The sequence below is a fragment of the Telopea speciosissima genome, chromosome 7 (assembly GCF_018873765.1).
Source record: "Telopea speciosissima isolate NSW1024214 ecotype Mountain lineage chromosome 7, Tspe_v1, whole genome shotgun sequence".
Taxonomy (NCBI): Eukaryota; Viridiplantae; Streptophyta; class Magnoliopsida; order Proteales; family Proteaceae; genus Telopea; species Telopea speciosissima.
This window is the reverse complement of record NC_057922.1, coordinates 58,965,708-58,993,017: the sequence shown is the minus strand read 5'-3', so window position 1 is coordinate 58,993,017 and position 27,310 is coordinate 58,965,708. Positions and strand designations below refer to the sequence as shown.

The 27,310-nt window shown below is 37.6% G+C and overlaps 2 protein-coding genes and 5 non-coding genes across 9 annotated transcripts in view; all 7 read left to right on the top strand.

Moving 5' to 3' along the window:
• The window catches only part of LOC122669949 (early nodulin-93-like), a 30,299-nt gene extending 20,380 nt beyond the window's left edge, over positions 1-9,919 (top strand). Inside the window, exons 4-5 of one of the 2 annotated variants that reach the window (XM_043866871.1) lie at positions 2,324-2,409; positions 9,756-9,919. In XM_043866871.1, the coding sequence (XP_043722806.1) occupies positions 2,324-2,409 (86 nt within the window). In that variant the 3' untranslated portion in view covers positions 9,756-9,919. Of the gene's footprint in view, positions 1-2,323; positions 2,496-9,755 lie in introns of those variants that run through there. The other variant, XM_043866870.1, reaches the window with a different exon arrangement.
• On the top strand, positions 5,279-10,000 carry LOC122669948 (mitogen-activated protein kinase kinase 6). 2 transcript variants are annotated; one of them, XM_043866868.1, is made up of 8 exons: positions 5,279-5,439; positions 5,681-5,765; positions 6,350-6,484; positions 7,577-7,801; positions 7,926-8,108; positions 8,267-8,490; positions 9,617-9,662; positions 9,760-10,000. In XM_043866868.1, exons 1-8 carry the CDS (start codon positions 5,366-5,368, stop codon positions 9,850-9,852), a joined length of 1,065 nt encoding a protein of 354 aa, XP_043722803.1. In that variant the 5' UTR covers positions 5,279-5,365; the 3' UTR covers positions 9,853-10,000. The 2 variants fall into 2 exon arrangements, with proteins under 2 accessions (XP_043722803.1, XP_043722804.1); XM_043866869.1 differs by lacking the exon at positions 6,350-6,484.
• A 3,778-nt stretch (positions 10,001-13,778) lies between these two features.
• On the top strand, positions 13,779-13,924 carry LOC122670168. The gene has a single exon (XR_006334145.1). It is a non-coding gene; the product is annotated as a small nucleolar RNA snoR135 (small nucleolar RNA).
• Positions 13,925-14,288: 364 nt separating this feature from the next.
• LOC122670208 lies at positions 14,289-14,366 on the top strand. The gene has a single exon (XR_006334182.1). It is a non-coding gene; the product is annotated as a small nucleolar RNA R12 (small nucleolar RNA).
• Positions 14,367-14,488: 122 nt separating this feature from the next.
• LOC122670180 lies at positions 14,489-14,577 on the top strand. The gene has a single exon (XR_006334156.1). It is a non-coding gene; the product is annotated as a small nucleolar RNA SNORD24 (small nucleolar RNA).
• A 1,459-nt stretch (positions 14,578-16,036) lies between these two features.
• On the top strand, positions 16,037-16,114 carry LOC122670209. The gene has a single exon (XR_006334183.1). It is a non-coding gene; the product is annotated as a small nucleolar RNA R12 (small nucleolar RNA).
• A 124-nt stretch (positions 16,115-16,238) lies between these two features.
• Positions 16,239-16,327, top strand: LOC122670181. The gene has a single exon (XR_006334157.1). It is a non-coding gene; the product is annotated as a small nucleolar RNA SNORD24 (small nucleolar RNA).
• The last annotated feature ends 10,983 nt before the right edge of the window (positions 16,328-27,310 follow it).

Sequence of the window (27,310 nt, the reverse complement as noted above, 5' to 3'; positions counted from 1 at the left end):
GTTTTCAACAAGAACCGTAACCGAACTAAACCGAGCGGGTTCGGACTCGGTTTCCACTTCTAGAACCAACTCGGTTCTCGTTTCGGTTTCGGATCACACCATCAAGGCATGGAACCGAACCGATTGACACCCTTAATTTTCAGTAATTATTACTTGGGCTATTGCCATCCACACTTTTTGGTTATAAGTTGAGTTGGTTGGGCTTTCATTGTGGTGCCATGGGCCCCACTCTCTCTCGTATGTCACTCTGCATTCTCTTTTTGCAAACTGCAATCCGACCTCAACAATTTCTCACATCACTGATGTAGCTACTTAGCAATTAAAAAAAAAACCATGGAACAGATCCTCTGTTTTGGGTACGCATGTGACAGCTTTGATCGTTAGTGTTACTGTACCAGATTTGTTTTCACTTCACAGACAATATTCTGCTGGTTTCAATATGCATTGACAGCTTTTTAATATCAAGGAAGGGCAGGCCAATTTGTGCCTGCTTTGCAAAATATTGTCATCACAATGTGGACTGGTCTGGTATCACAAAATGTTTCCCTAGTTTAACAGCAAAAACTGTGAGGCCACCTCGTTGTCCTATTTGAAAGCCACACATGGGATCCCTAGATAAATAAAATTTGTCTAAGCTGCGATTGTACTGTGAAGTCTTAGTCTCTGTGAGATTAGCATTTTCAATTACAAAATATCTGGTTACATTCAACCAGATATTTTGCTTTAGGTGTTATTCTCTTCCTCATTACTGGGATCTGGTCTTTAGTGATAGACAATTCTTTAGGATGGAAATCCCTATTTCGTGACTGATCTGTGTCATGTAGTGACTATTTTCTTTGTTCTTACTTTCTGATTCTTAACTGGCAGCTCTGGTTAACTAAAACTGTTCAGTGCTTTAAAACCCATATCATTGGTGTGCTGTTTGTTTAACTACCTGAAAAAGTGTGGTTTAGCCAGAAAAACTAACTGGTATTATATATTTGCCTATGGAGTTGTCCCTCTTGATATTGTTGCCTTAGAGCTTGTCTACCTCCTCAACTCAGCTAAGGAGGAAGATATTCTTCGAGAACTGTCGGAGAAAGTTTGGAGTATTTGTGGGGGGAGAGTAGGATTTCACAAATGTTCGTAAATGCATTTCCCAAATTGTGACCATGGTGGTTGGGGGAGCTTGGTGGACTTGTACTCTGGGCATCTTCAGGAGTGATGCTAGCACCCAATGCAATTGTGTGCTTATTTCACATTCTATTTCCCATTCTACTCTTCCAATATGAACTCTAACATGGAATGCCTAATCAGACTAGCTAGATCTTCATCAGACCCAATGATCTTCTCATTCAACCAGTTCGAAGATCTACCAGTCCTAGCATGGATGAATTAGCCAAAGCAGGTGCAAGAAGGATTCCTCATATTGTGTGGACTTTCCTATTCTCATGTACCTTTTTGATCGTGTGAAGCCTTTTTTTTTTATTTTTTATGATAGCGTTTTCCCCTTTGTCGGTGTTTTGTTGTTATGTTTTCTCTGTCTTGCCTTGTACTGCTCTGTTCATCTAGTAAATTCATTGCTCATACCCATATTCGATTTGTCTATGTTCATTTTTATTCATTTCTGATGCTGAAATTCCACCCACAGTCAGCTGGAACTTCTTGTTTTCTCAAAACTTGTTTCATATTGTTTTATGTGGTTTATGATGTTATCTGTTTCTAGGATTTGGGTTTTTTATATTGCAACATAATCAAAAAGGACACTGAGTTATGCATATTCCACTTACTGCAAAAGATGATATGTGGTTCACTGGGAAAAAAATATTGAGGAAAGGAAGATGATAAACTTCTTTCAGTCAGAAAGACCAACAGCTGATTTATGCCAATGCTTTTTACCTTCCCTTCATTTAGTTGAATCCTTGTATACTTTGGCCAAAGGTCTGCCTAGATTAATTGTGATAGATATTTTATTTTATTTTTTATTTTCTGTTGTTATTCAGTATGTGATGGCAAGCTGGATTTAAACCCATATCCTCATTTTAGGAGATGTGATAACCAAAAAAAAAAATATTTTAGGAGAAGTGAAATCTTCAAGTTTTTTTTTCGTCGAACTCATGTTGAAATCTCTCTCTCACAGCTGTTGATGAAATGAAACACTTAAATTTATCTGATGCTCAGTTTTAACATTAGCCCTCTGTAGACATATTTTGTACCTTTTTGTGCATAACATTCCTCAATCAAAATTAAGTAACTCTTTTGCAGAATATATTCTATTTTCTAAAAACTAAACCATTCTTTGAGTGGAAAGCTAAATTCTGTTACTTTGTGTACTGATGAACAGCTTCAATTGCGGCCTACTTCATCACAGTTGATAAAACTATTTTGGCATGTGCAAGAAATAATGCACGGTATGATAAAGCAGTTTAACAGGCCGGATTTTCAAGCCTATAAGAGCTCCAACTTGGATTGGATGAGCCATATTTGTACAAGTCCAATGTTAGCTTTTCTGCTTAGCCCTTTTGGCATTTTTATTTTTTTGCTGTTCTTTTAGTAATAAGGCACACAATGTGTTTTTTGTTACTGTAATACTGTTTTTCTTTTTGTAATAAAGCACACAACGTGTTTATTGCAACTATAACACGGCCGAAGCTGTCATTCAAGTTTTATGCTTATAACTTGAGTTGTTTGGGCTTTCACTGCAACATCATCTCTCTCTCTCTCTCTCTCTCTGTGCCCAACCAACAAAAATTATTTACCTTAGTGGTAAGAGGGTGGACCTTGGCACAACAGTAAGATTGTTCCATTGTGATCTAGTGGTCGCAGGTTTGAATCGGATACGTTTTTTTTAAATGGTATGTAGCCAACTTTCCCAGAAAAAATAATTAAATTCTGGGATCCTATGTTTTGGGTATTAGTTTTGATTGATAATGTTACTGTGCCTGATTTATCTTCACCTCAACTTAATATTGCAGCAGCTTCAATCTGTGTCAGCGGTTTTTTTTACGTGTCAAGGGGTTGGCTTCATGCATAACTTCGGAAAATCAATTTTCATTGGCCTGCTTATTTTGAATTTCCATATCTGATTGACATGTTCCAAAACATTCCATATTTTTTGTATGGTGTTTTATGATGAATCATATGAAAAAAGGATAAGTGAAATCAATCTAAAAAGGAAAATGAAAACTGTTGTGATCAAGATTTTTTAGCTATCTTAAATTCTTACTAAATAAACTCAATCCAAATTGGCCTTATCCCAATTAAATAGGTAGGCTATATGGATCTGTTTTTTTTTTATTTTTTCCAATCAGGTCTATTCAAAGCAATACTTGTGACTAGTCCTAAGCAATGCATGCATGTCTTCGTCACTTCTCTTAGTCATGTTAGGCCTACCCCATGCTTTTTTAGCTCGTTCAATCTAAATCAAATCTTACCTACAAAGGAAGTTTCAAAATATTGTTTTCTTCTCATTTTTGAAAAAAGATTTTGATTGTTGTGTCTCCCACAAGGTTTGAATCCATGACCACCGCCCCTATGAAGTGGATAATGATGAATGATAGGCGGCATGAAGAGCTGGAGGAGCGGTAATGATTACGATACTCTCCTAGACGAACCTTCCACTTTGCCATCCTCTTTTTTTCTTTATTCTTTTTTAGGTGAATGCGAATTTTATTTGTCAACAGAAGAAGTGACCACACAAAGTCACAATTGGATCCCTGCGCCAATTCCAAACAGATATTGCACTCAAAATTACCAGCATCGTTGCTACCACTGCCTGAGCAAGAAGGGCTTTGGGACGGCTTGCTTGTTGATCCCTCAAACCCACTTACCACCTTCCAAGACTAAAAAATTGCTTATAAATCACACAGGTGCACAAATGAACACCAAATTGAAGAGAACACACAATCAGTCGAGATCTTCCATTTTGTCGAAGCTAGGTCACGATTTGGGGAAAAAGAAGACGATGAGGAGGAAGAAGAAAAAGAGGGCATTAGTGTCATTTTACCCCATCAAGGGTATATTGATCATAACAGTTTGAAAAGCAAAGGAGATACATGACATTTTCCAAATCTTACGAGTGAAAGTGTACTTAAGTCACACCTTAGGGGAGTTATGTGAAAAATTTCTTTTAGTTTTTTTCTTCTATAGTTCATTGGAATCTCATTTGCATATGTAAAAAACAAGAAGGAAATAAATCTTTTTTTATTTTTATTTTTTCTTTGCGAGGTGAGGGGTTGTGGGAAGATCTTATTTTGTATAGGGTCTTTTCTTTAATAAAATTAAAGGCGAGGGTCTTATCTTTAAGAAAGAAAGGTGAGGGGGGAGTTACACTATAACTAAGGGTGTCAATCGGTGCGGTTCTGGTTATTCGGTTCGGTTGCGGTGTGGTTTACACTTTGATAAGGTGAAATCAAAATTGAACCGGATAGGAATCAACCAAAATCAAAATCGTTTTACATACGATTCGATTTTACTGATTTCTATTTGGTTTACGCTATCCGATTCACAACCGGTTTATATGTCATTTGTGTAGTGTTGGTTTTGGGAAAGAATAATGAAGACGATCTTGGTTTTCAAGGCCTTTATATTCTCGTATTTTTTTATTCTCTCCCAGTGTCCCTCATTCATCATATTCTCATGCTTATGTGATAAAAAACAAAAACTTCTCATCTTCACCCCTCCTTTTTCTTTCCTATTATTTGTTTTTTTCCATTTTTTTACTTCTCTTCTCTCACATGATAAACATACTATTTCTTCTATTAGAAAGTAGGGTTTTGTTAATCCATTTTAACATCATCCATCATTTCAATTCATACTTGAATAAATATAATATATAGTTAATCCAAGACATTTTACTTATTTTATGTTTCAAAAATGATGCAATAATTTTTATTTATTAAATTAATTATTATGTTATTAATTAATCCAATTGATGCATGGACTAGTATTTGAGTAAAAGGTATCGATTTTTTTGGTTTCTTATTCGGTTTATAACTGCGGTTTGATGATAGAAATCAAAATTGAACCAAAAAGAGAAAACGTATAAAATCAAAATCGAATCATTTTTCTGTAGTGCAATTTGGTTCGATTTTAAACGGTCCATTCGGTTCCATGTTGACACCAGTATAACGCCATAAAGTGTTATGGGTTAAAAAGGATTATTAATACAGTAACGGTCAAGAAACCCAATAAGCGGAAAAAAAGGAAACTGAAGCTACTGTTTTACTTTTCGCGGTCTTCCCTCGTTTGAATGTTAGGGCAAACTTCACTCTGTAACTCTCTCTTCATTGTCTTCTTCTTCATAAAGAAGATCGCATCTCTCTCTCTCTGCCATTACAATTCTAGACCTGGAAAACAGGAAAAACCCTAGGAAGGCAAAGTGATCATGAAGAGCAAGAAGCCATTAAAGCAGCTCAAGCTCTCGGTTCCTGCTCAAGAAACCCCTATTACCAACTTCCTGTGAGTAATTGGATCAATTCTTCCCTCCCTTGTTTTACAGATACCCGGTCGCCTTTTCCTTTCTCTTCGATTTATTCAGATCATTTTCTTATTCACCTTACTCAACTAATTTCTTGATGCTTCATTCATTTTTTGATTTAAAAAGAATAACTGTTAAAGAACTTATATAGGGTTCATGTTAATGCTCGTTTAAGGATTTCCTATTTTTTGGTTATGATAATTAGGACCTTTTCATTTTCAGGACGGCGAGCGGCACATTTCAGGATGGTGATCTGCTCTTGAATCAGAAAGGCTTGCGGCTGATTTCTGAAGACAAGGAAAGCCGTGTACGTTTCTATCTAGTTCGTGCTTAACCAACATTATCGAGTCTTATTGATTTTATCCCTAATAGCGCTTTTAATGATTGCCCCTAATCATTCTTGGGAAATTTCCTCGCTGGGGTTTTACCCTCTATGTAGAAATGATCTTTCAAATCAAAATTTGCAGTTCATGATTAAATGAGAGTGTCTATAGCCAAAGGGTGAATCTGTGTTGGGCTCCCCTCTATCTTCTGTTAGGAAGTAATACAATTGACTAGGTAGCACAACTCCTTACTAGAAGCCCTTGTCTAGTCAAGGTTATGTAGTGTTTGTCTTTTCAGTTTTGGACTTCACTCTCTGGTTTTACTGGCATCACTTGCTCAATAATGGGGGGGGGGGGGGGGGGTAGTGGGACTATTATGTTACTCTTGCAAACATATAATGTTCTTTTTCCCTGGTGAACATTCCCACTGGCATATGTTATTAGCAGATAGATGTTGATGCTTTGACATGGAGTAATTCTTCCAAGGCACATTATGTTTTATTAGTTTTATGGTTTCCTCTGTGTGCCTAATTTTCTTACAAGATTGCTTTACCTTTCTCATTGACAGCCCTCGGATGCGAAAGAGCTCGATTTCCAATTCTCATTGGAAGACCTTGAGACCATCAAAGTTATTGGAAAGGGTAGTGGTGGTGTCGTTCAACTTGTTCGCCACAAATGGGTTGGAACATTATTTGCGCTGAAGGTCATTATACTGGAGACACCTTCTCTCCCTCTACCCTCTTGGAAAGTTACCTGTTTATTTCTATTAAAGTATATGTTCAGAACATAATTTGACTTTCTGGTTTACAGGGTGCAAAAATTTCCTGAAAATTAGAGAATTCTATTTTATTATAAATCACATTGGCCTTTCCTAGTCATGAAATTGGCAGTAGGATCCAAACTTTGAGCATGAATTGTAGGACTCATGACATAGTACTGATTCTTTGAAATCATTTTTACAATTTGCATATCAGTTATGCATGATATCTATGTACTTCACTTTCTTGAATTTTCTCCTTCAGGGAGAGTGATGATTTATAAAAATATCCTTTGCTTGCTAGTGATGACTCTTTACGGGGTGACCATTGTGGTCAAGAAGTTAACCAAGCACGGATACATAATTAAGAATTATAACATTAAATGAGTCAGTGTCCCCTCTCCTCTGTTGCTTATGATACAGAAAAATCTACTGAGTTAACTAGAATGTCTGATGGATACTTGGCACTGAGAATGTCTTGTTTCCCTTAAAGCTTAGGAACTTGTTTCGTTAAGTAAGAAGGTTTAGTATCTTCACCAAACTTCAGGTAAGAGGGGAAGGCAATTTATTCCTGAATCCAACCCAAATAGAAAGAACAATATTTGGACAGTTATGATGTTGATGGTGGATATTACCATCAAATTCAAATAATTTAGTATTCAGGATTTGGGGAGTGGTAAATAGCAGAAATAATATGACATCAATTAACAAAAATGTTGGTCGATTTGTTTTTGTTGTGTTACATTATGGTTCCTACTCCATAATTTCCTTCAGGGCTGACATGATGAGTGGTTCTCATCTTAACATTTTCTTGACAGAAAAGAATATCTCCGCTGAATCTTGGCGTTGTACTAGACAAAGATATGAATGGGCCAGGCTTGACAACTAGCGTGACCTTAAAGATATGAATGGTCCAGGCTTGGCAACTAATATTTTCCCATTTAGTTGGGAAAAGGCTTGGCTGAGTCAACTCGAGTTTAATCTTGGCAGTGCACTTCAGCAACTTTCATGAAGTTGATGGAGTGATGTATTGTGCAGGTCATCCAGATGAATATTCAAGAGGATGTCCGAAAACAAATAGTGCAGGAGCTAAAAATAAATCAAGCATCACAGTGTTCACATGTTGTGGTTTGTTACCATTCTTTCTACCACAATGGGGTGATTTCTCTTGTGCTAGAATACATGGACCGGGGTTCCCTGGCAGATGTACTCAAGCAAGTCAAAACAATTCTTGAGCCATATCTTGCAGTAGTTTGTAAGCAGGTTAGTATGTGTCATTATTCTAGATTTCACATGTTTTTGCTTAGTGACTGAGAGCCTGAGGCTCCTGTAACAGTGAGAACAAGGCTTCTATTTTTTCTAACATAGTTAAATGTTTCTATTCCAGGTTTTACTAGGTCTTGTTTACTTGCACCATGAAAGACATGTAATTCATAGGGACATAAAGCCATCAAACTTACTGGTTAATCAGAAAGGGCAAGTAAAGATAACAGATTTTGGAGTGAGTGCAATGCTTGCCAGCTCGATGGGTCAGCGGGATACATTTGTAGGAACTTACAACTACATGGCGGTATGTTGATTTGTTATTCTTAAGGTTTCACACTAAAATATTGAAGTGGTTGGCATAATTTCCTCTTCTTATGTCAAACTTATTATTTATGGGAACATTTGTTGCGCATGGTCATAATTAACTTTAATACAAAGGTTTTTGCATTTTCTGTTTTTCAGCCTGAGCGTATTAGTGGAAGTACTTATGATTATAGTAGTGATATTTGGAGTTTGGGCATCGTAGTACTTGAATGTGCTATAGGGCGTTTCCCCTATATACAATCTGAAGAGCACCAAAGCTGGCCGAGCTTTTATGAGCTTTTGGAGGCCATTGTGGAGAAACCACCGCCTTCTGCTCCTCCAGATCAGTTCTCCCCAGAGTTCTGTGCATTTATATCATCCTGGTATGGTTCCATTATCATATTTGGTAACTAAGGCATTTTTATCTTGCCAATAATTTTATTGAATCTCCATTTATTCTGCAAACTGTCTTCCTTCTCAACCATGTTTGAATTTACCTTCAATAATTTTTTCTGTATTTCTGTGTTTTGTCTAGTAGTCCTTCTTAAACAATATTTGTATAATAAATTGTGGTCTTGTTGTTTAAATGTTTGGAAACCTCAATCGAGTTGCTCATGAAATAGAAATTTTAGTAGTATGTGTAGCTTGGTGGTTTGACCTATGCTTTTACTTATTCCCGCCCACCAACCTCTGTTCTTAAGTGTAGGTTATAATTCAATATCCCGCCTTCCTTTTCTCTGTTAGGAGTCACATACTTTGTTTACCCTGTGTTGTGGATGTGGAATGGGGATGAAGATCACTGATAACTTCTCAGTGACTTTATAAGGATCCACTTACATGTTTAAGAATGGATTTCAGAATGATTAGTACAATGGTTCTGCGGAAGTTCTGGTGAATTTTATTGTACTAATCTTTTAAGGGTGAAACACCGTGTGTTTGAGTTCTAGATTTCTTGCATGTCTTCTGTTAGCAGGAGGACTGAAATTAGGAGTTCAAACAACAAATAATGAAAGCCAGGGAAAATCTTTTTACTTGTATGAATAGATGAACATTAGCACACCATTTAGCACCAATGCTTTGTTACTTCAACAAAGAATATTGTGGATCCTTTTGGTTGTTTTCAAAATTTTAGGTCTACTGGTGATGAGAATGGGATTATAATGTGTCAGAAACCATAAAGTTCACTCTTGTTATAAGAAGCAGTTTAGTACTTTTCACTGCTGCATCAGATAAATTCAAGTGATCTGTCAAGAAACAAGTTGAGCTATGAGCATTGAGGCTGTTCTTTCCTACCATGAAATGATGAAGTTTTAAGCAGCTGTTGACTCATGCGAATCTTCACAGTATGATAACAATTTTTTTTTTCCTTTTATTTTCCCTGGTTGTGGAACTTTATGGTCAATAAAGCCATATTCAATTGATAGATTTAAAGTACAATGGTCACACTTCTCTAACAGTATTTAGTAGCATTTACTCAGAACTCAGTAATGTTATTGTATGTGTTCGCAGCATACAAAAGGACCCTCGAGATAGAAAGTCATCTTTGGACCTTCTGGTTAGCACCATTACTTTCTTATTATTCCTTCAGATTTGGTATTCACTGTATTCAAGTTAAAAGTGCTTAACTTCTGAGTCTCTCTGTCCTTTTACAGAATCATCCATTCATCAAAAAGTTTGAGGACAAGGACATTGATCTTGGAATTCTGGTGGGCAGCTTAGAACCTCCTGTAAACTTCCCCAGATAAACATTTTTGTTGATTGTAAAACTTTTGGCCATATACAATATGTAATAGTTGTTGCTTACAATGATGATGAGACATTTAGTTCAACTTTATTCTACCTAGTAGTGAGAAGATGTTTTCTTTTTAAATACAGAATAAATAGAAATAAAAATAGAAATGAAATGGTGTCTTATTTCCAGAGTTCCAATTGGGATTGCAAGTGCATCAATTGAATGGAACAGTGAGGCTGGCTTAACAAATTGTAATCTGCCTTTGAACTCTGCATTGTTTATGCTTTTAGTTTTGGGGGGTGGGGTGGGAGGGGGAAGTTTCAAAAGATCCAAATCACCAAACTTGAATGATGTATTCCACTCTCCAATGGTGACCAAAAGATTCAAAGCACCAACCTTACATGATGAACTACATTCTTTCCATCTCTTTTATAGATCTTCGATTGTAATCAGCAAAACCACTATGGGGCGGTTTCCACTAAAAAAGGGGGGAAAAACGGGCTTCCACCATTGGAGAAGGGAACACATGTTTGAAAAGACAAGTGGCATCAATTTGAAAGATGTGCTTCGAATTAGGTCAATGTATAAAAAGATAATGGTTACCCGGCAGATCCCACTTTTCCTCTACTACTATACGGCCTGAAACTAAGGGGCTCAGTTGTGTTTTTTTGGTTTGGTAGAATGGGGCTCAGTTGACTCCAAGGCCTCAACCTAACCTAGCCTACCTTAGGGCTGGGATTGCAAGAGTAAATCAGTCACATTAAAATAACCATCTCAAAAGGTATGTTTGATATCCAAAAACTGCTCAACAATATTTGAATAAGAAAAACAAAGGATTCTTAGAGTGCATCCGATGATGATGTTGTAGGTACAATGCACGTTGATCGGGGCATCTTGCGGGTGCCATCGAACTTATTGGAGATTGATATCCATTTTTAGTAACTCAAAATGAAGTATGACACATGATATGATGGTTGTTGGAGTGCAGAGGATGCACAATTTAAAATAAAAGGAAGGGAGTTGCCACCTAGGTTGTTAAGGGCCTAGAACCCTGAAGAGGTAATTCAAATCCTAATTAAAAGATAGGAGTACGATTGATTTCATATGATCTGACCAGAGAATAGGTAAGAGGTCAAGTTACAGAAACGGAACGGTTTTACGCACCTCATTCCACCTGAATGAGTCGGTCTTTCTCTTAGATGCTATGGTTCAAAGATTCTCTCAAAGATAAAGTATCCTGTAATAATATGAAAGGTTGATCTACAACTAGAATATCATACATCACAATGAATAAAATATGCAAATACTAATATTTACACTGCAACAGGTAACTTTAATAACCTAAATTGATAGGGGGTCAAAATAATTTTATAAACTCATATTCAAACATCATCACTGATTAAAACGTGACTAAATACATTAATAACATGCATGCAAGATATTACAAATATCTAATATTTGTTAACGTATTTTATAAAACAAACTTTTGTTGACGAATTTCATCGACAGATATCCCTCCGTCAAATATTAATTTAGGTCATTAACTGCCAAGGAGCTTCGGCTCTATCAAAAGAGCTTTGTCGATGAAATTCTGGCAAAACCCCGACTTATCAAACATAATTTTGTTGAAAATTAGGGTAGAACCTCGACTTATCGAGAAAACTTTGTTGAAATTCCGGTAGAGCTTCGGCTTATCGAGTGCACTTTTGTACGGAAATCGGACAGAATCTCGGTTCAGGTGAAGGGGGAAGAACTATTTCTCTCTCTAGAAGGACTATAACTTCTAAAAAGGGTTTGGTTTAGAAATGGATCACACACGCACTTCTAAACCAAGTTCGAGAAAATTTTCACTTTTGTGGATTCGGGACATTAGGGACTATCCGCATAAAGAGGGGGAGTCGGGGTATTGAGATAACATAGACACAAAGGGACAGAGCTTAGAAAATAGGTCCAGAGGTGAGAAATTTGGATCCTTAAACCTTAAGGAGGGTCTCTTAGTTAAAGGAGAAGAAATAGGGATAAAGATGGTATTAAAAAGTTCTCCACGGATCCAATTGGGTTCCACGGATCTGTGCAACCTCCAAGTGATCCATGGATCCTTTTTTGATCCTCGAAGGACCCATGGTCCTGTTTTAATGTCGATTTGCGTTCAGAAGCCGGATTTTGTGTGTGCAATATAACATTTAAATTGCCTTTCCAAGCACTGTACAATGATGGTACAGGTGTTGGTCCAAGTTTTGGGACAAAAAATTTTGAATTTTAGGTCAAAGATTAACCCTAATTTGGTGCCAGGAGAATTCCCGACAGTCTTTTTTTAACTCTGCTTTTGCACCCTTGGTTAGCATTAAGTATTTTACACTTAAAAACATTTATCTGAACCTTATCAGGGTCATGGTGGGGTAGGTTAGGTGGGCGAGTTCTTCTTGAGAGAGATACTTCGTCAATCCATGTCCGATTATCATCATTGTCGGGGGGAGGGGGCGACGAAATTCAAGGTCTACATATGTGTGCAAGCAAGACTTGTGTCTTCCCTTTCCTTTCCCAATGAGTAAAGATCTGAATCATGTCATGCACAAATAGGTTCCCTAAAATCCAATACAAGATTAGTGTCAAATTTTTTTTTTAATGCCAATCCCAAATCCAACTTGGAAAAAAATGGGGCAGGCCAATCTCGGGTTCAGCTTTATGTGACCCAAGTTGCACCCCTTACTCAACGTCAGGATTTAAAAACACAGAATCAGGATTCAGACTTGTCTCAGGCAAGAAATCGGAATCGACCTGAATTGGCTTTGGAATCGATGTTTTAATGCACTTGAGGGTTTTTCCATACAAGGATCAGACAAGCTAGATTGATCGGATCCTGATTCCAGTCGATCCAGGCACCTGTCCGAATGTTACTGAGCAGTTTCTTGATATCAAACGGACCTCTTCAAAAGATAATTTTAACCATAAAAATTGGGGGCAATATAATCCTTATGTAGGGGCCATCTTCAACTTTCAGGCATCAAGATTCGTTTCAAGCATGGATGACAAAAACAAGAAAGAAAAGAATGAAAGCCCGTCTGATCCTTGTGTACAAAAAAATAAAAAAAAACTCTATGGGGTAGGATTAGATTGGGACTTTCGATTGGTCAAAACTGAGCTAGATCTCGATTTTGTATTTTTAAACCCTACTTATCCAATGGCTGATACAGATACCTGATCGATTAAAACTGATATAAACTTATTAGATCATGTTTCGATTGAGACTTTGTGACATCAAATCCAAATTGGAACGGATCAAAACTACTAAGACCGAACTGATCTTAGAAAATCGAACTGAAATTGAATCAAAACCAATATAATCCGATAAGAAATTGATACCAACCCGATATTCATAATAAAACACATTCATTTCTCACATACTTATTATGAATAATAGTTAAATGGTAAACCGAACCCGAATCAATAGTAAACTAATAAAAAATTGCACCCAAACTGATGCACCTTTATTGGATCATATTTTGGACCCACTCATTCTCATACCGAAACTAAAACCGATCCGAACCGATCGATTGACACTCCTACATTAAAGCCCTAGGCATAAGTGCATAACCGCGTAGGCCGCGTTTCTTGCAACTCGCTGGCTTGGGAGACGTTGATCATAGGGACCATACGAAGAAAAGGAAGGGTATTTTCGTAAAATGAAAAATCCGCAAAGCCAAATAGAAACCCTAATCCCTACTTTGTGATGTTTATAAGAAGTCGAGTTGATGTCTCACTTGTAGAGTTGGGTTTGTTCGCCGTTTAAGTCTTTTGCTTCTCCTTCTGCTTCTCTGGATTGTGGAAGCAGAGGAAACTGATGACGGTGGTATAACTCCGTCTGTGAAATACTTAGTAGATTTCGTTTTCTTTGGTCTTTTTCAGGTTGTGTTTGCATACTTGTTTTTATTGTGATCGGAAGCAGAGATTGTGTGTATCGGTGATGTGCAAAAACTATGCTTCTCAGCCGGAAGAGTTCCCTGCAAAACCTAATTTAGGTGAGGATGGGCAGTTGTATATCATTCTTTTCTGTTGGTATTTCAACAATCATCATCTCCACATTCTTCCTTCACTTTTTTTGGCTGAGATCCATAAAAAGGACCAGCAATCGAATACCAAATGGTGATTTAGTCTTTTTTTCTTTTCCTTTCTAAACCTATTCTTGTATTTTAATCTGGAAACCTGAATTTGGAAGCCTAAGATTGCAATTCTTTGTTGCGAGTTTACTAGAAGCAGCTAGGAATCTATCCTTAGGCAATAATGATATCTTCCTTTAGCTCTGATGATCCTTTTTTCTTTCAAATTGAAGGTAAAAAAAATAGGATTCTTCGGTGACAAGGTAGAGATATCTTTTCAGATTTCCATTCTTAATAATTCTTTCTTTATTTTCAGTATTTCTGGGTATGGAAAGGATCGATTTGGTTAATGATGTAGAATGATGAAATAAATCAGACGGATTCCCACTGATTATTACTGTGATTACACAACCAGCTACTTCTGACACATCATTCAATCTTTTCCTTTTCCATTACCCAACAAAGAACAACTTTTTTTTGTTTCTTTAGTAAAGTTTTATTTCTAGAGGGAGATGAAATTAGCGAAGTTTAAAAGGGGGAAATATGGAGAAGAGCTGGTGATGAAAGGATTAATATTTGCTACTCTTGATGGGGTTTGCCAACCTCACTGATGATTCTTATCCACCAAGATCTCTGAGGCTCTTTCTCTCACCCCTTGTCTTTCTTATTTACATACATTTTCAGATGCATTCAATTTTCTAAGCAAGCTGGGCTTTTCTATCTCTTTGAATGGGTTTAATATTTTTTGTCTACTGCGATATAAAAGACTGGAAGACCATGAACATAATTTCCTCCATTATCGAATAGTGCAGTACATTCTAGCCCATTTCTGCAGAAACTCGTTTTCGAATTTCGATGAGGCTACTCAAGTTTTCCGAATTCCAAATTCTGAGTCAATTCTCCATGATTTTTCCTTGATCCACCTTGTTATGGTAGAATTTTTTTCAAACATTTCATGGGCGAATTAGATGGCTGGTATTCTAAGTCAATTCACCATGATTTCTTCCTGATCCAGCTAGAATGTGCTAAATAAGGGCATAAAAAGGCTTTCTGATAGTCTAACAGCACAATCATTTATAGCTAGAACTCTTAATAAAATTTTGGGAAACAATTCCTTGACCTGGTCTTGTAGCCTTATGTTTGCTACGTCTAGACGCAGAAGCGTGAGGTAAACGTTTTTTCCATTAGGCCCCGCGCAGCCATCTCTTTCCAATTTGCTCGCGGCCTCTTAAGGCCAAGGCATTACCTAATAATTGCATATGGTGGACCATCGAAGTTCTTAGATCTTTTGGTAGAAGACAAGAAGTTATTCAAGCTCTTCAGGAACGTTCCCAACTAAGGAGATTTTGAAAGGATTTGAATTCTGCTAAATCTCTTGGCAACAAATTAGAATATTAAGGTTACTAATACCTTGATTTCCTTACTGATTACATTGATGGTTTAGCGATTGGAATGACCAGTGCCATTGTTATGTGAGGAGTGGGTTATGGGTCAAAGTGGGGTTTTTATTTTTTTTGGTCAAATGGGAAGTTATGCATTAGAAATATATTCACAATTAAGTTCAAGGACATCCCAAAGAAACTAGGGGGAAGGGGGAAGGGGGAAGGGGGAGGGGGGGGGGGGAGGAGCATACCCACCCATTTACAAGGTGATGAACATAAAATAAAGTTCTAAAGCAGCAAGCTAAGAGATGTGCTGAAGAGTTTGCAGATCGCATAATATGCATAATAATTAAAATAGAATGAAAGTGTGAAGGAAAGCTTCTAATGTCTTGCATAAGTGGTAAAATTTTCCAAAAGATGTGTGATATATTTAATTAAATCTCTACAACCTAATTTTACCATCAAATCATGGATCTCCAATTTCAATGTACACAACAAGTCTTAGAGTAAAGGACATATCTTGGAATATCTTTGAGAGTAATACTTGGCAAGAAAAAACCTTTATCATCTTCGGGGATCTTTTTTTCTTTCAAATTGAAAGTAAAAAAATAGGATTCTTTGGTGACGAGGTAGAGATATCTTTTCAGTTTTCCACTCTTAATAATTCTTTCTTTATCTTCAGTATTTTTTGGAATGAAAAAGGATGATTGGCTTAATGATGTAAAATGATGAAATAAATCAGACGGATTCCCACTGATTTTTACTGTGATTACACAACCAGCTACTTCTGACACATCAGTCAATCTGTTCCTTTTCCATTACCCAACAAAGAACAATTTTTTTTTTTTGTTTCTTTAGTCAAGTTCTATTTCGAAAGGGGATGAAATTAGAGAAATTAAAACGGGGGAAATATGGAGAAGAGCTGGTGATGAAAGGATTAATATTTGCTACTCTTTATGGGGTTTGCAAATCTCGCTGATGATTCTTATCCACCAAGATCTCTTGGGCTCTTTCTCAACCTTCGTCGTTTCTTATTTAAATACATTTTTTGATGCAGTCAATTTTCTACGCAAGTTAGGCTTTTCTATCTGTTTGAATGGGTGTAAAATTTTTTGTCTACTGCAATAGAAAAGACTGGAAGACTATGATCGTAATGTCCTTCATTATCGAATAGTGCAGGACAAGCTAGCCCATTTCTGCAGAAACTCGTTTTCGAATTCCGACGAGGCTCCTCAAGTCTTCCAAATTCTAAATTTTCAGAATCCGGAGTCATTTTTCCATGATTTATCCTTGATCCACCTCCACCTTGTTAAAGGAGAATTTTTTCAAACACTTCATGGGCGAATTAGATGGCTGGTAGTCTAGACATGATTTCTTCCTGATCCAGGTAGTATGTCCCAAATAAGTGCATAAAAATGTTTTCTGATAGTCTATCAGCACAATCATTTATAACTAGAACCCTTAATAAAATTTCGGGGAAAAACAATTCCTTGACCTGGTCTTGTGGCCTTGTGGTTGCTACGTCTAGACACAGAAGCGTGAGGTAAGCGTTTTTTCCATTCGTCCCCGGCAGCCATCTCTTTCCAAATTGCCCGCGGCCTCTTAAGGCCAAGGCATTACCTAATAAGTGTTATCAAAAAGTAATTCAACAAGTTATTCAAGCTCTTCAGGAACGTCGCCCCAACCAAGAAGTTTTTGAAAGAGGATTTGAACTCTATTAAATCTCTTGGCAACAAATAAGGATATTAAGGTTACTAATACCTTGATTTCCTCACTGATGACATTGGAATGACTAGTGCTATTGTTATGTGAGGAGTGGGTTATGGGTTAAAGTGGATTGATTACAAAATAACTATGAAGGTGAAGAGTGGATTATGGGTCAAAAAAATTGATTACAAGTTAGCTTTGAAAGTGTACTTTGTTCTAAAACCTTTTTTATGTAGGTCATTATTAATATTCCCTATTTTGTTTTAATTTTAAAAATTAAATTTAAAACATTATTCATCTTGATTATTTGACTGGGACGCATTTCTGTAGCAGAAAACTGCTTCATATAAAGAGGTTTGGTAGTTCATCAACATGTCTCTTTCCCATTGGAGACTCATCTCTTAGGTTTAGTTCAAATGCCACAGAACAATTGTCTCTCACTGTAGATTATCTCATAAACAGATGTGGGTTAGCCCAAGAATCTGCTCTTAAAACCTTCCAAAGGATTAATATTAAATTCACCACAAAAGCAGACTCAGTTCTCGTCCTCCTCAACAGCTATGCATTACCCAAATCCTCTATCTCAAAGCTAATCAGCCAGTACCCAACACTACTCTACAGATCCTAAGAAAATCTTGGATCCCAAGATTGAATATTTCTCTAGTATAGGGATTTCAGGTAGGGATGTAAACGGATTGGATACGGATTGGATGTGATCGGAGCCGGATATTTCTTGGCCGAATATGGATACCTCTAAATGGATTTGGATGCAGATCGGATTCGGATTTTCGACCATCCGTTTACATCTCTGCCTTGTGTAACCTGGACCTTCCTTCCCCTAGCGGATACAATTCACTCTCAATCCATCTCTTTTTTTTTTTGTTTTGATGAGAAAAAGTAATTTATTAGAATTAGAGAGAGCAAAACACAACTACATCATAGAGAAAGAGGGGCATAACAGTTCTATTAGTGATAGAGAAGGTAGCTAGAGAGCGCAGTATACTGGACCACATATTGGTTTTTATATTTAAACTGTACAGTTGAAAAGTTTGAGGTTAGTTCAGCTAGTTTAAAAAAAGTAGGGATGATGTGCCAAGGAATATTAATATTCTGTTTGGCAACCAAAAGGTTTTGTAGGTTCTTGTTAGTGATCCATATTTCTTTTAGTTGGATTCTATCAGTCACAGCGTGTTTCCACCCCTACAAGATTCCAAGTAGCTCAGCCTTCAGATCATCAGTTGAAGTAGCAAATCTTGCAGATGTTAAAACATTTTGGCCGTCAAGCAAAAAGCAGTAAGCCCATCCTGTTAGGCCTACAGATGGTTCAGAAAGACCTGCGCAACATAAAACAGGTAAGTTTATTTCATGGTTAGTGTTTGAGGAGGCATCCAGATTAATGTGTGCATTAACAAAAGGATCATTCATTTGGCTATGTAATAGTGGTGGTGCTAAATTGAGATCTGTAATCCATCTAGAAACATTTTTGAGGATAGGAGTAGGGTGTGTTGTTGCAAGTTTGTGAATTACTTTGTTCGTTACAGTCCAAATGAAATAACAAGTTACAATGAAAATAGAAAAAAATCAAGTAGTTGTTGGTTTGTCCATGGTCTTTGATTGAAAGAGGGAAGCATAAACTAGAGCTGCTTAAGTGTTCGGTTCTGAGTCCGAGGGATCCGTAGGCCAGATACGTTTAGTCCATTCACAAGATAGAAAGAGATGCCAGTGGGATTCATCACGAGCACCACAAAAAACATATGTAGGCTCGATCGATGTCCACTTTGAAAGAGTGGCCTTGACAGGTAAACTTGCATTCAAGACACGCCAAAAATCATTATTTACTTACTTTTTTATTATTAAGTATTCAGATTTTTTTTCGGACGAATTTTAATCGGAGTATTCGGATTATTTTCCAGATATCTCTAAACAGATGTCCCTAAATGAATATAGATACAGATGTGGATTCGGATTTGGATTTCGGTTATCCATTTACATCCCTAATTTCAGGCCTGACCTTATAAAAATCTTGGATAGGGACCCCGAACATACTAGCAGGTGTCAGTTTGAGAAACCAAATTATTCCTTCCATGGAGTTCCTTAAGAGTTCCTTAATGATGGTAAGAATATTGTAGTGGCCTTGAGTCAGTTAAGGTGGATTAGTGGGATACCAAGTGCAATGAAACCTAATATTGATATCTTGCGAAATCAGGGGTTGCCCTTCTGATCAAAGTCGGATATTTCTTGGCGTCTCTTTTCTCTTTGCTCCTTCGCCTGCTCTTTTCTCCCCATCTCTGCCCAGTAAATCTCTATGTTTATTACTAGAATGCTAGAGCTCTTTTTACTTTTCTGCAATGACTTGAGATCATGTTTTCATCCCTTCTTTTCACTCTTCTTCGATGCATGGTTCTACTAGACTGGTGGAGATTAAGTTGCAGGTCATTTGAGGAAGAAGATGGATTTTATGGTTTTTAGATCCAAGTGTAACTGGTCAAGGGTACTTAGAGATTTAAAAAAATATAACTTGTTGACTTCATAAGTTAATCGCATAAAATTAATGATACGGAAAAAATTGTAATACAAGGCTCTCTAATACAGGGGGACAAGTGAGTATTTTAAAAAAAAAATAGGGGATGAGTTGAGTATCATTTGATTTTCAAGGGGGTGTCGTGTAATTTATCCAAGTTAAAATACATACATTTGTCCGACAAAGAAGATTTAGAAATAAGAATTCACAAAATTTGATTTGAAATACAGAAAAATGAAAATTAATAAAACGCATAAAGGATTCCATTTCATGCATTCCATTACATCATTATTTTTGACATGTCCCACATGCCTACCGACACCCAGTGGATAAAATTATCTGAGAGAGGGATGAGTGGAAGAGTTGTACTAGAAGTGCTTTCCCCTAGAGTGGCAGGCAAGTAATCGGTTTTCAGACTCAATGGTGAAGTCAACCCACACCTTTTTTGACAAACTTACGTGGTATAGAATTACATTCCAAACTCATTCTCCTTACGGTATAATCATAGTTCGAAAAACGGGTTTTGATTGGGGCAAATTCTTTGAGTTAAGTCAAAATTTTGGAAAACTTAGTTAAGAATATTATAGATTCAGCCAAGATAAAAAATGATAAGACTGTGTTATAAATTGGTATTTTTACCGGATTCATGATAAATTTAGAGAGTTTAATTATTTTTAAAAATCATAAAGTAGGGTTACTTAGAACCTGAGTTGAGTAGATTAGTAAATTTGTAATTTACAATGGAAAGAAATCCTCAATGGTTGATGGAGGAACAATTATTTTTTTATGAATCAGAATTTTTTTTTGTATCTTTTTATTTCTGATTCGTGTAATTAAAAAAATTTATTTGAGATGCATACGACTTTATTTTTGGATCTCAATTTTTATTTTGAGGCTCGGGTAGATGGTCATTAAAATGTTTAATGTAAGGTATATAAGATGTATGCTCTTGTACGTACACATTAGATGTGTCCAATGACATTGTTTTCATGGGGATCTCTATATCTTCATAGTTGTTTTTTTTTTTTTTTAAAGAATATCTTCATGATTAAAGTGGTTATGAGAATGAATTTAAAATTTTTGAATCTATGTGAATGGTTAATTTTCATATGATGGATGACATGAAATATGAAATGTGATATGTTGTGCTCTTTCTCTCTTTCTCTTATGTTTTTTTTTTTATTTTATAAAATCATGTACTCCACCCTTTGGGCAGCCCAAATGGTGAGTTGGTTTCTCTAAGGTGGTTTCTTTATGAAAGTAAAGTGTATAGACATAGATTACAATTTATTTTTCAATGTAATTTCAACCGGTGGAGACTTGATAGTGTACGAAAAGGTAGAGGATCACATACGATTTCACATGGAGATAGAGATCCCATGGAGATGGAGATTAACATGGAGACGCTAATTATGGAGTTGGTGCAAGTTGTATGCATCATAATGATGCATAAGATGCATGGTTTTCAAATTACAAAAATTAATTTAATTTTCTGTTAGAGTGAGTAATAGTTCATTATTATTTCTCCTAACCTAATCATCTCATAGTCACAATTAATTGTTAATTTAGTTGACATGCATATGATGTGTGATGTTGTGTATGATGATATATGAATGTGTTTTGTGATTACCCTCAACTGTTAAAAAGCATGTGTGATGTAAATGAATCTTAACTGCTAGATCACATCCATGACCCCTCATCAATAGTGGATGTAGAGGTTGATAGTACGACCCCCGCAATAGAACTAATAGGACGTTGTCAAGGTTTTATTGTCAACAATCTACACTACTTCCCATTGGATAGGAAATAGACACAGGTAGTGAGGGACCACTGCGATAGTGGACCATCTCTCATAATACTATGATTTAATTTGGTTTGATAAGAAAACATTTGACTTGAGTGTGTGTCAACCGATAGGATCTGGACATGACACTCAGGAGGCCAATAATATTATAAGCATTGGAGTCAGACAACATAGTTCACCCAATCACCGGATGTGTAATGATTCCTGATAGGGTAAGTTGTGCATACAAGGATTGGTTTATTCCAATTCACTTTACAAGATAAGAGGGAATCTTGAATTGTGAAAAACCATTGTCTATGTTTAGCCAACTAGAATTCAATGATTTTTTTTTTATGTGCATGCGTTGGATTATATCTTGTGCATGTGTAGCTATTTGTGCGATGACAGCCTCTGTAAACTCTACCTTCCTAACCCTTATCAATGATTACAAACTGAAATGACTCAATTATAATGACTGACATTGGAGTATTACGTTACTCTTGACTGTGGAACGTCTGTCTACTGTTCTTGATGAAGTGGCCCCTCAGAAATCCGCTGATGATAATTATGATCAACATGAAGCCTATGAATACTTTTATTCATGTGATTCAAAGGTTATGTTATATATCCTTGGATTGGTTGATAAATCGATCACTAACTCTGTGAAAAGCTACCAAGGGTATGATGAATAATCTCAAAGAACTTTTCAGTCAGACTAATGTGCATGAGCACCATGAGCTTGTTGATTGGTCTTATCCATAATACGGAGATGAAAGAGGGAACTCCAATCATCGATCATGACATGAAGATGAGAAATTTGTTGGAGAAGCTAGAAACCCTGGATTCTTCCTTCACTCTTAAGTGCAAAAGAAATGTGATCTTGAACTCTCCCCTCTGCATAGAGCCATTTTGTCTGCAACTTCAACATGAATAGGTTGAAAGCTGAGCTGACTGAGGTGAGTGAGCAATCTGTAACAAGAGGTGGAGAAAGCACTTAAGAAGAAAATGCCACAGAAGTCAAAGGTTCCAATTCCAAGAATAAAGGGAAGAAGAACAAGGCCAACAAGGGTAAGACCCTTAAGGGCAAAGGTGGAAAAACACAGAAGAAAACTACAGAACCCAAGGGAAAATGCTTCTTTTGTGGAAACGATGGTCACTGGAAAATGAATTGTCGTGCTTATCTGACTATTAAGAAGTCGGATGAAACCCCTAAAGAAGGTAATTTTACCACTCTTGTTGTTTATGAGTCAAACTTATCTTTTGAGCAATCTAATTCTTGGTTGGTGGACACTGGATCCACTGTCCATGTCTGCAATATGTTGAAGGGGTTCAAAGTGACAAGAAGACTGAACAGGAATGAAGTGCGTCTAAGGATGGGCACTGGGGCTAAAGCCATGATGATGGATGTTGGAGATTTTAGTTTAGAATTTGATTCTAGTACTATTTTGTTAAAGGATTGTTATCACGTTTATTCTTTTAAGAGGAACATTATTTTTGTCTCTAAACTTGTTAAAGACGGTTATATATTTTTTCCTTTAATGTTTCTCTAACAATTCATTTAAACAATAGATTCATAGTTTCTGAATATATGCAAAATGGTTTGTATTTTCTAGATTTTCCTATTAAAAGGAATGAGGTTTCAAATGTCGATTTGAAACGTAAGAGAGTTCCGTGAGTACAACATACCTATGGCTTCTCAGGTTAGGTCATATTAACTTAGATAGGATTAACAGGTTGGTTAATTATGGGCCATTAGAAAGTTTAAAAGTCAAACCTTACCCAACTTGTGAATTGTACCTTCAAGGCAAAAATGACCAAGAAACCCTTTAGCAATAAAGGCAAGAGAGTCAGTGGTCTCTTAGAACTTATGCATACTAATGTATGTGGACCCATGAATATTCAAGCGAAATATGGTTTTGAATACTTTGTGACTTTTACTGATGACTACTCTGGGTATGATTATATCTACTTGATGCGCAAAAAGTCTGAAACTTTTGAAAAGTTCAGGGAGTTTCAGGCAGAGATCGAAAGACAGTTAGACAAGCTCATCAAGTCCTTTAGATCAGATCAAGAGGGAGAGTATTATCAGATGAGTTCAAAGGATATCTCACTTCAGAAGGAATTGTATTACAATTGATAAACCCCGGTATGCCAGAACAAAATGGTGTGTCAGAAAGGCACAATAGGACCTGATTATACATGGTCAGGACCATGCTCACTTTTAATGAGCTACCTTTATCTTTTGGGGGGTATACTGTCACGCCCCTATTTCAGATAAGGAATATAATATAATATAAAGGGTGACTAGGACGACGCGTGTCATCCTACTAAACCGCCCGGATCACTGACACAGTGTCCCAACGCACAGTCATAACCAATATTAACACAATATAATATCAGAATGCGGAAAAAGGAATATTACATTTCAAAGATCAGTAGTATTGCGGAAGCATATAAATTAAATAGTTACAAGATGTTCAAAGGCTAGATGATAAATACAGTAGTTAGTTACATTTTCAATGATCATCTAATAACTATCAAAAGGGTATAAAAGTAAATATTTATACACGGGCCTAAGCCCCAAAAGTCAATAAAAAAGGGACCAAGTCCCGAATATCCTCACGGTCCGTAGGCACAATCATCGCAAGGACACCCGTCACTATGTTCCTCGAACACAGCTTCTGGCTCCTCCTCACCAATCTCATCGTATCCCGAGGGCTGAACTCCAAGTCCCGCGAGATATCGGTCACCTGCATCATAATCTAAAAAGTGTACGCACGAGGGGGTTAGCTCCTCTGAGCCAGTGAGGGGATGGGGATGCACAAGCACGCAATTCACATAGTCCAATGATGCATGCACATGTTAATTCTATTTTTTCACCTAACAAACAACTAAGTCAGAGGTATATGCTACTGTGACAACTCGGGAGACACTGTGGGCACTTAACTTATCGCCACAATGAAACCTCAATTGTCACCTGGGACCTACGCCGATCGAAGCCTCCAAGACCACACAGTGACAGACCCCTGATAACCAATACTACCATGACTGACCTCTCCCACCTCCACAGAATCCGGTGTACTGATTACCCAACACCTAAACCCCTGTTGGTAAGGGTCATAGCATAAGGGTGTAAAATCCTAGTCGCAGATATACTACATGCAAGTCCTATCGTCCCGAGAGGTAATCCGAGCGCATCAACTTTTCATCGGGTTTAGTGTCCGGTTACCAGCACGGCACGGCGTATACAGTTCAATATGAATTCAATCAACATATTATGTATATAGTATGGGGTTCCAGCACCGGCATTCACCGACACCGTAACCCAATGAGAAAAGGAAAACAACCACAACATCAATGTATCAAATCCAATAATAAGTATGCAAAATGCACAAGCATGCTTTATAAAATATACTACTAGCATGATACATGTATATTTAATGATAGCAAGCCCAAACAAGCCCAAACCCACTCACAATGTATACACCAAGCACTAAGATTATAAGTTGTCGCCTCGATCAAGCAATAAGCCACAAGATGGATATATTAACCTAAACAAAGAGTAAAAATAAGGTTAAACGAGCAAAGGGAAAGGATCCCCAAAAGGTCTCCCATAACCACTTAAGTACAAGGTTTCAGAAGCAGAGTGGTTTCATACCCAATTTCTGCAACCACAGGTAAATCCTAGAAAATCAGGGGCTCAGGACAGTCTCAGTCAAGTGCGGTTGCAGGAGTGGTTTCTCAGGAAATGAAATCACACATAAATCCTAGCTTTCCAGGGGCCTTCTCAGGGTGGTTTCTTGCAGGTCTGAAATCACATGTAAAACCTCACACCTGCAGGTCCAAAATCTAAAGGAGCCCCCTCCAAGGGTTCCACTTTCAAGTAGTTTAAAGCATAGGAACCTTAAGGAAGCCCCATCCTAAGCTCATTAGGGTTCTAAGACCTCTCTAGGTCCATTCAACCCAATAGATTCAAGAGAAGGAACTGAGAAGAACCTAACCTAAAGCATAATAGGGCCCAAACCTTAAATCTCTCAAATGGAATGAGACTACTAACACTAGAGCTCATAATGGAGTGAAATAACTCCACCATAGCCTAGGCTTTAAGGTTCCATCGATTTCTTGGGTTGTAAGAGCTCTAGGTAGAATCTCTCCCATTTCCCAACCCTTTTAAAACCCAAAATAGAAGAAGGAAGAAGGCTTCAAATGGCTTACCTACCCCCAAGATGAGAGAGCTCCACGATTTATGGCTCCAAGAGGTGGGGTCTCAACCTTCCACCAAGCTTCTCCACCTTCCTCCTCTTCTTTCACTCCTCTTTCTCTCCTCCATGATTTAGGTTAGATGGGAGAAGTAATTGAGAATTGAATGCTTTCTCCCCCTTTGGCTTATTTATAGAAACTGGATCTTGGGTCTCTTAAGCCAAATGGGTTGACCCATTTGTTCTATGTGGGTAAGTGAATGGAATAACCCATCCTTGGGTCAATAGGGTTAAATGGGCCTTTAGTGAAATGGGCCATACAAGTTAAATGGCTCCTTAAGTTAAATGGGCCTGCCCACAAGCTTTAATTAGGGAAAAGCCCACTTTAAGATGGGTTCACATGAGATGGGTATAAGTCCTCAATGTACTTCCCAAAGGTAAGTGGGACCCAAAATTAAAATATTCCCTTCTCACATGAAATAGCTCGAGCGGTTCAGGCCTTGACCCGTACTTCGAGGTCACCAAGGAAAGAATAAATAATAAAACTTGAGGGCTAGAACTTACTTTTTCCCTGTCATGGTTTATCACCCATGACCCCGAGTAGCTTCGCCACCGCAATGCCAAGCTCATCACTGAACAAAGTGTCCAACTGAGGCGACGGTCCAGGTTGCTCTCTCCTAAACTCCTCGCTTCTCGGGCTGGTACTTGGAGGATAGTCAATAAAATCACCGTCAACGAACTTTCCCCACTGGCGGTTGAGGAACCTTTCCTCTACAGGTAAGCCCGTACTGTGGTCAATGATTTTGTAACTAGGTTTGACCATCATGGAGAATAGGTCACCAGCATACATGGCAGTGGTATCTACACGTCACGAGAAGAAATAATATTTAATTATATCTCGGGGTATGGGTATAACATCCCCCCACCTTATAAGAAATTTCATCCTCAAAATTTGACGTACCTTGTAGATAGGCAAGAAAAGGGTATTTCGCCCGCATCTCTACCTTTGCCTCCCAAGAAGCTTCCTCTTCAGGATGGTTACACCATTTCACCTTCACATAATGGATGGGTCGGTTGTGAAGATGAACAACTTTGCTGTCCAAAATCTTTTTAGGCAGCTCTTTATAAGACATGTCGGCCGCAAGTTCTGGCTGTTAATGTGTCAGTACATGGCTTGGATCATGGACATACTTCCTCAACATGGACATATGGAAGACGTCATGCACACCTTCTAAAGATGGAAGGAGTGCTAACCGATATGCCACTGGTCCAATCCGTGCAAGGATCTCAAAAGGCCCTATAAACCTCGGGTTCAGCTTGCCCTTCTTGCTGAAATGCATCACCCCTTTAGAGGGCAATACCTTAAGGAACACTTTATCGTCAATAGTGAACTCAAGGTCTTTCCGCCTCAGGTCTGCATAACCCTTCTACCTTGACTAAGCTATCTTGATCCGCTCATGAATCAAATCCACTTTCTCGCATGTCGCCTGAATTAATTCAGGTCCAAGAATACGCCGTTCACCTACTTCATCCCAATATAAAGGTGTCCGATACTTCTTCCCATACTGAGCCTCAAATGGTGCCATGCCTATAGTAGCCTGGTAACTGTTATTGTAAGCAAACTCAATAAGTGAGAGATGCTCATCCCAGCTGCCCTGCATATCAATGGCACAAGCTCGGAGCATATCTTCCAATGTCTAAATAGTCCTCTCCGACTGTCCGTCAGTCTGAGGGTGGAAGGCCGTACTGAAACTCAATAGTGTACCCATTGCCTTCTGAAAA

Excerpts from the sequence above, each read along its gene's own strand:
- LOC122669948 (XM_043866868.1), top strand. The coding sequence starts at position 5,366 with ATGAAGAGCAAGAAGCCATTAAAGCAGCTCAAGCTCTCGGTTCCTGCT. Across the intron at positions 5,766-6,349 it reads CTGAAGACAAGGAAAGCCGT|CCCTCGGATGCGAAAGAGCT; the intron begins GTACGTTTCTAT and ends TCTCATTGACAG. Across the intron at positions 6,485-7,576 it reads GAACATTATTTGCGCTGAAG|GTCATCCAGATGAATATTCA; the intron begins GTCATTATACTG and ends TGTATTGTGCAG.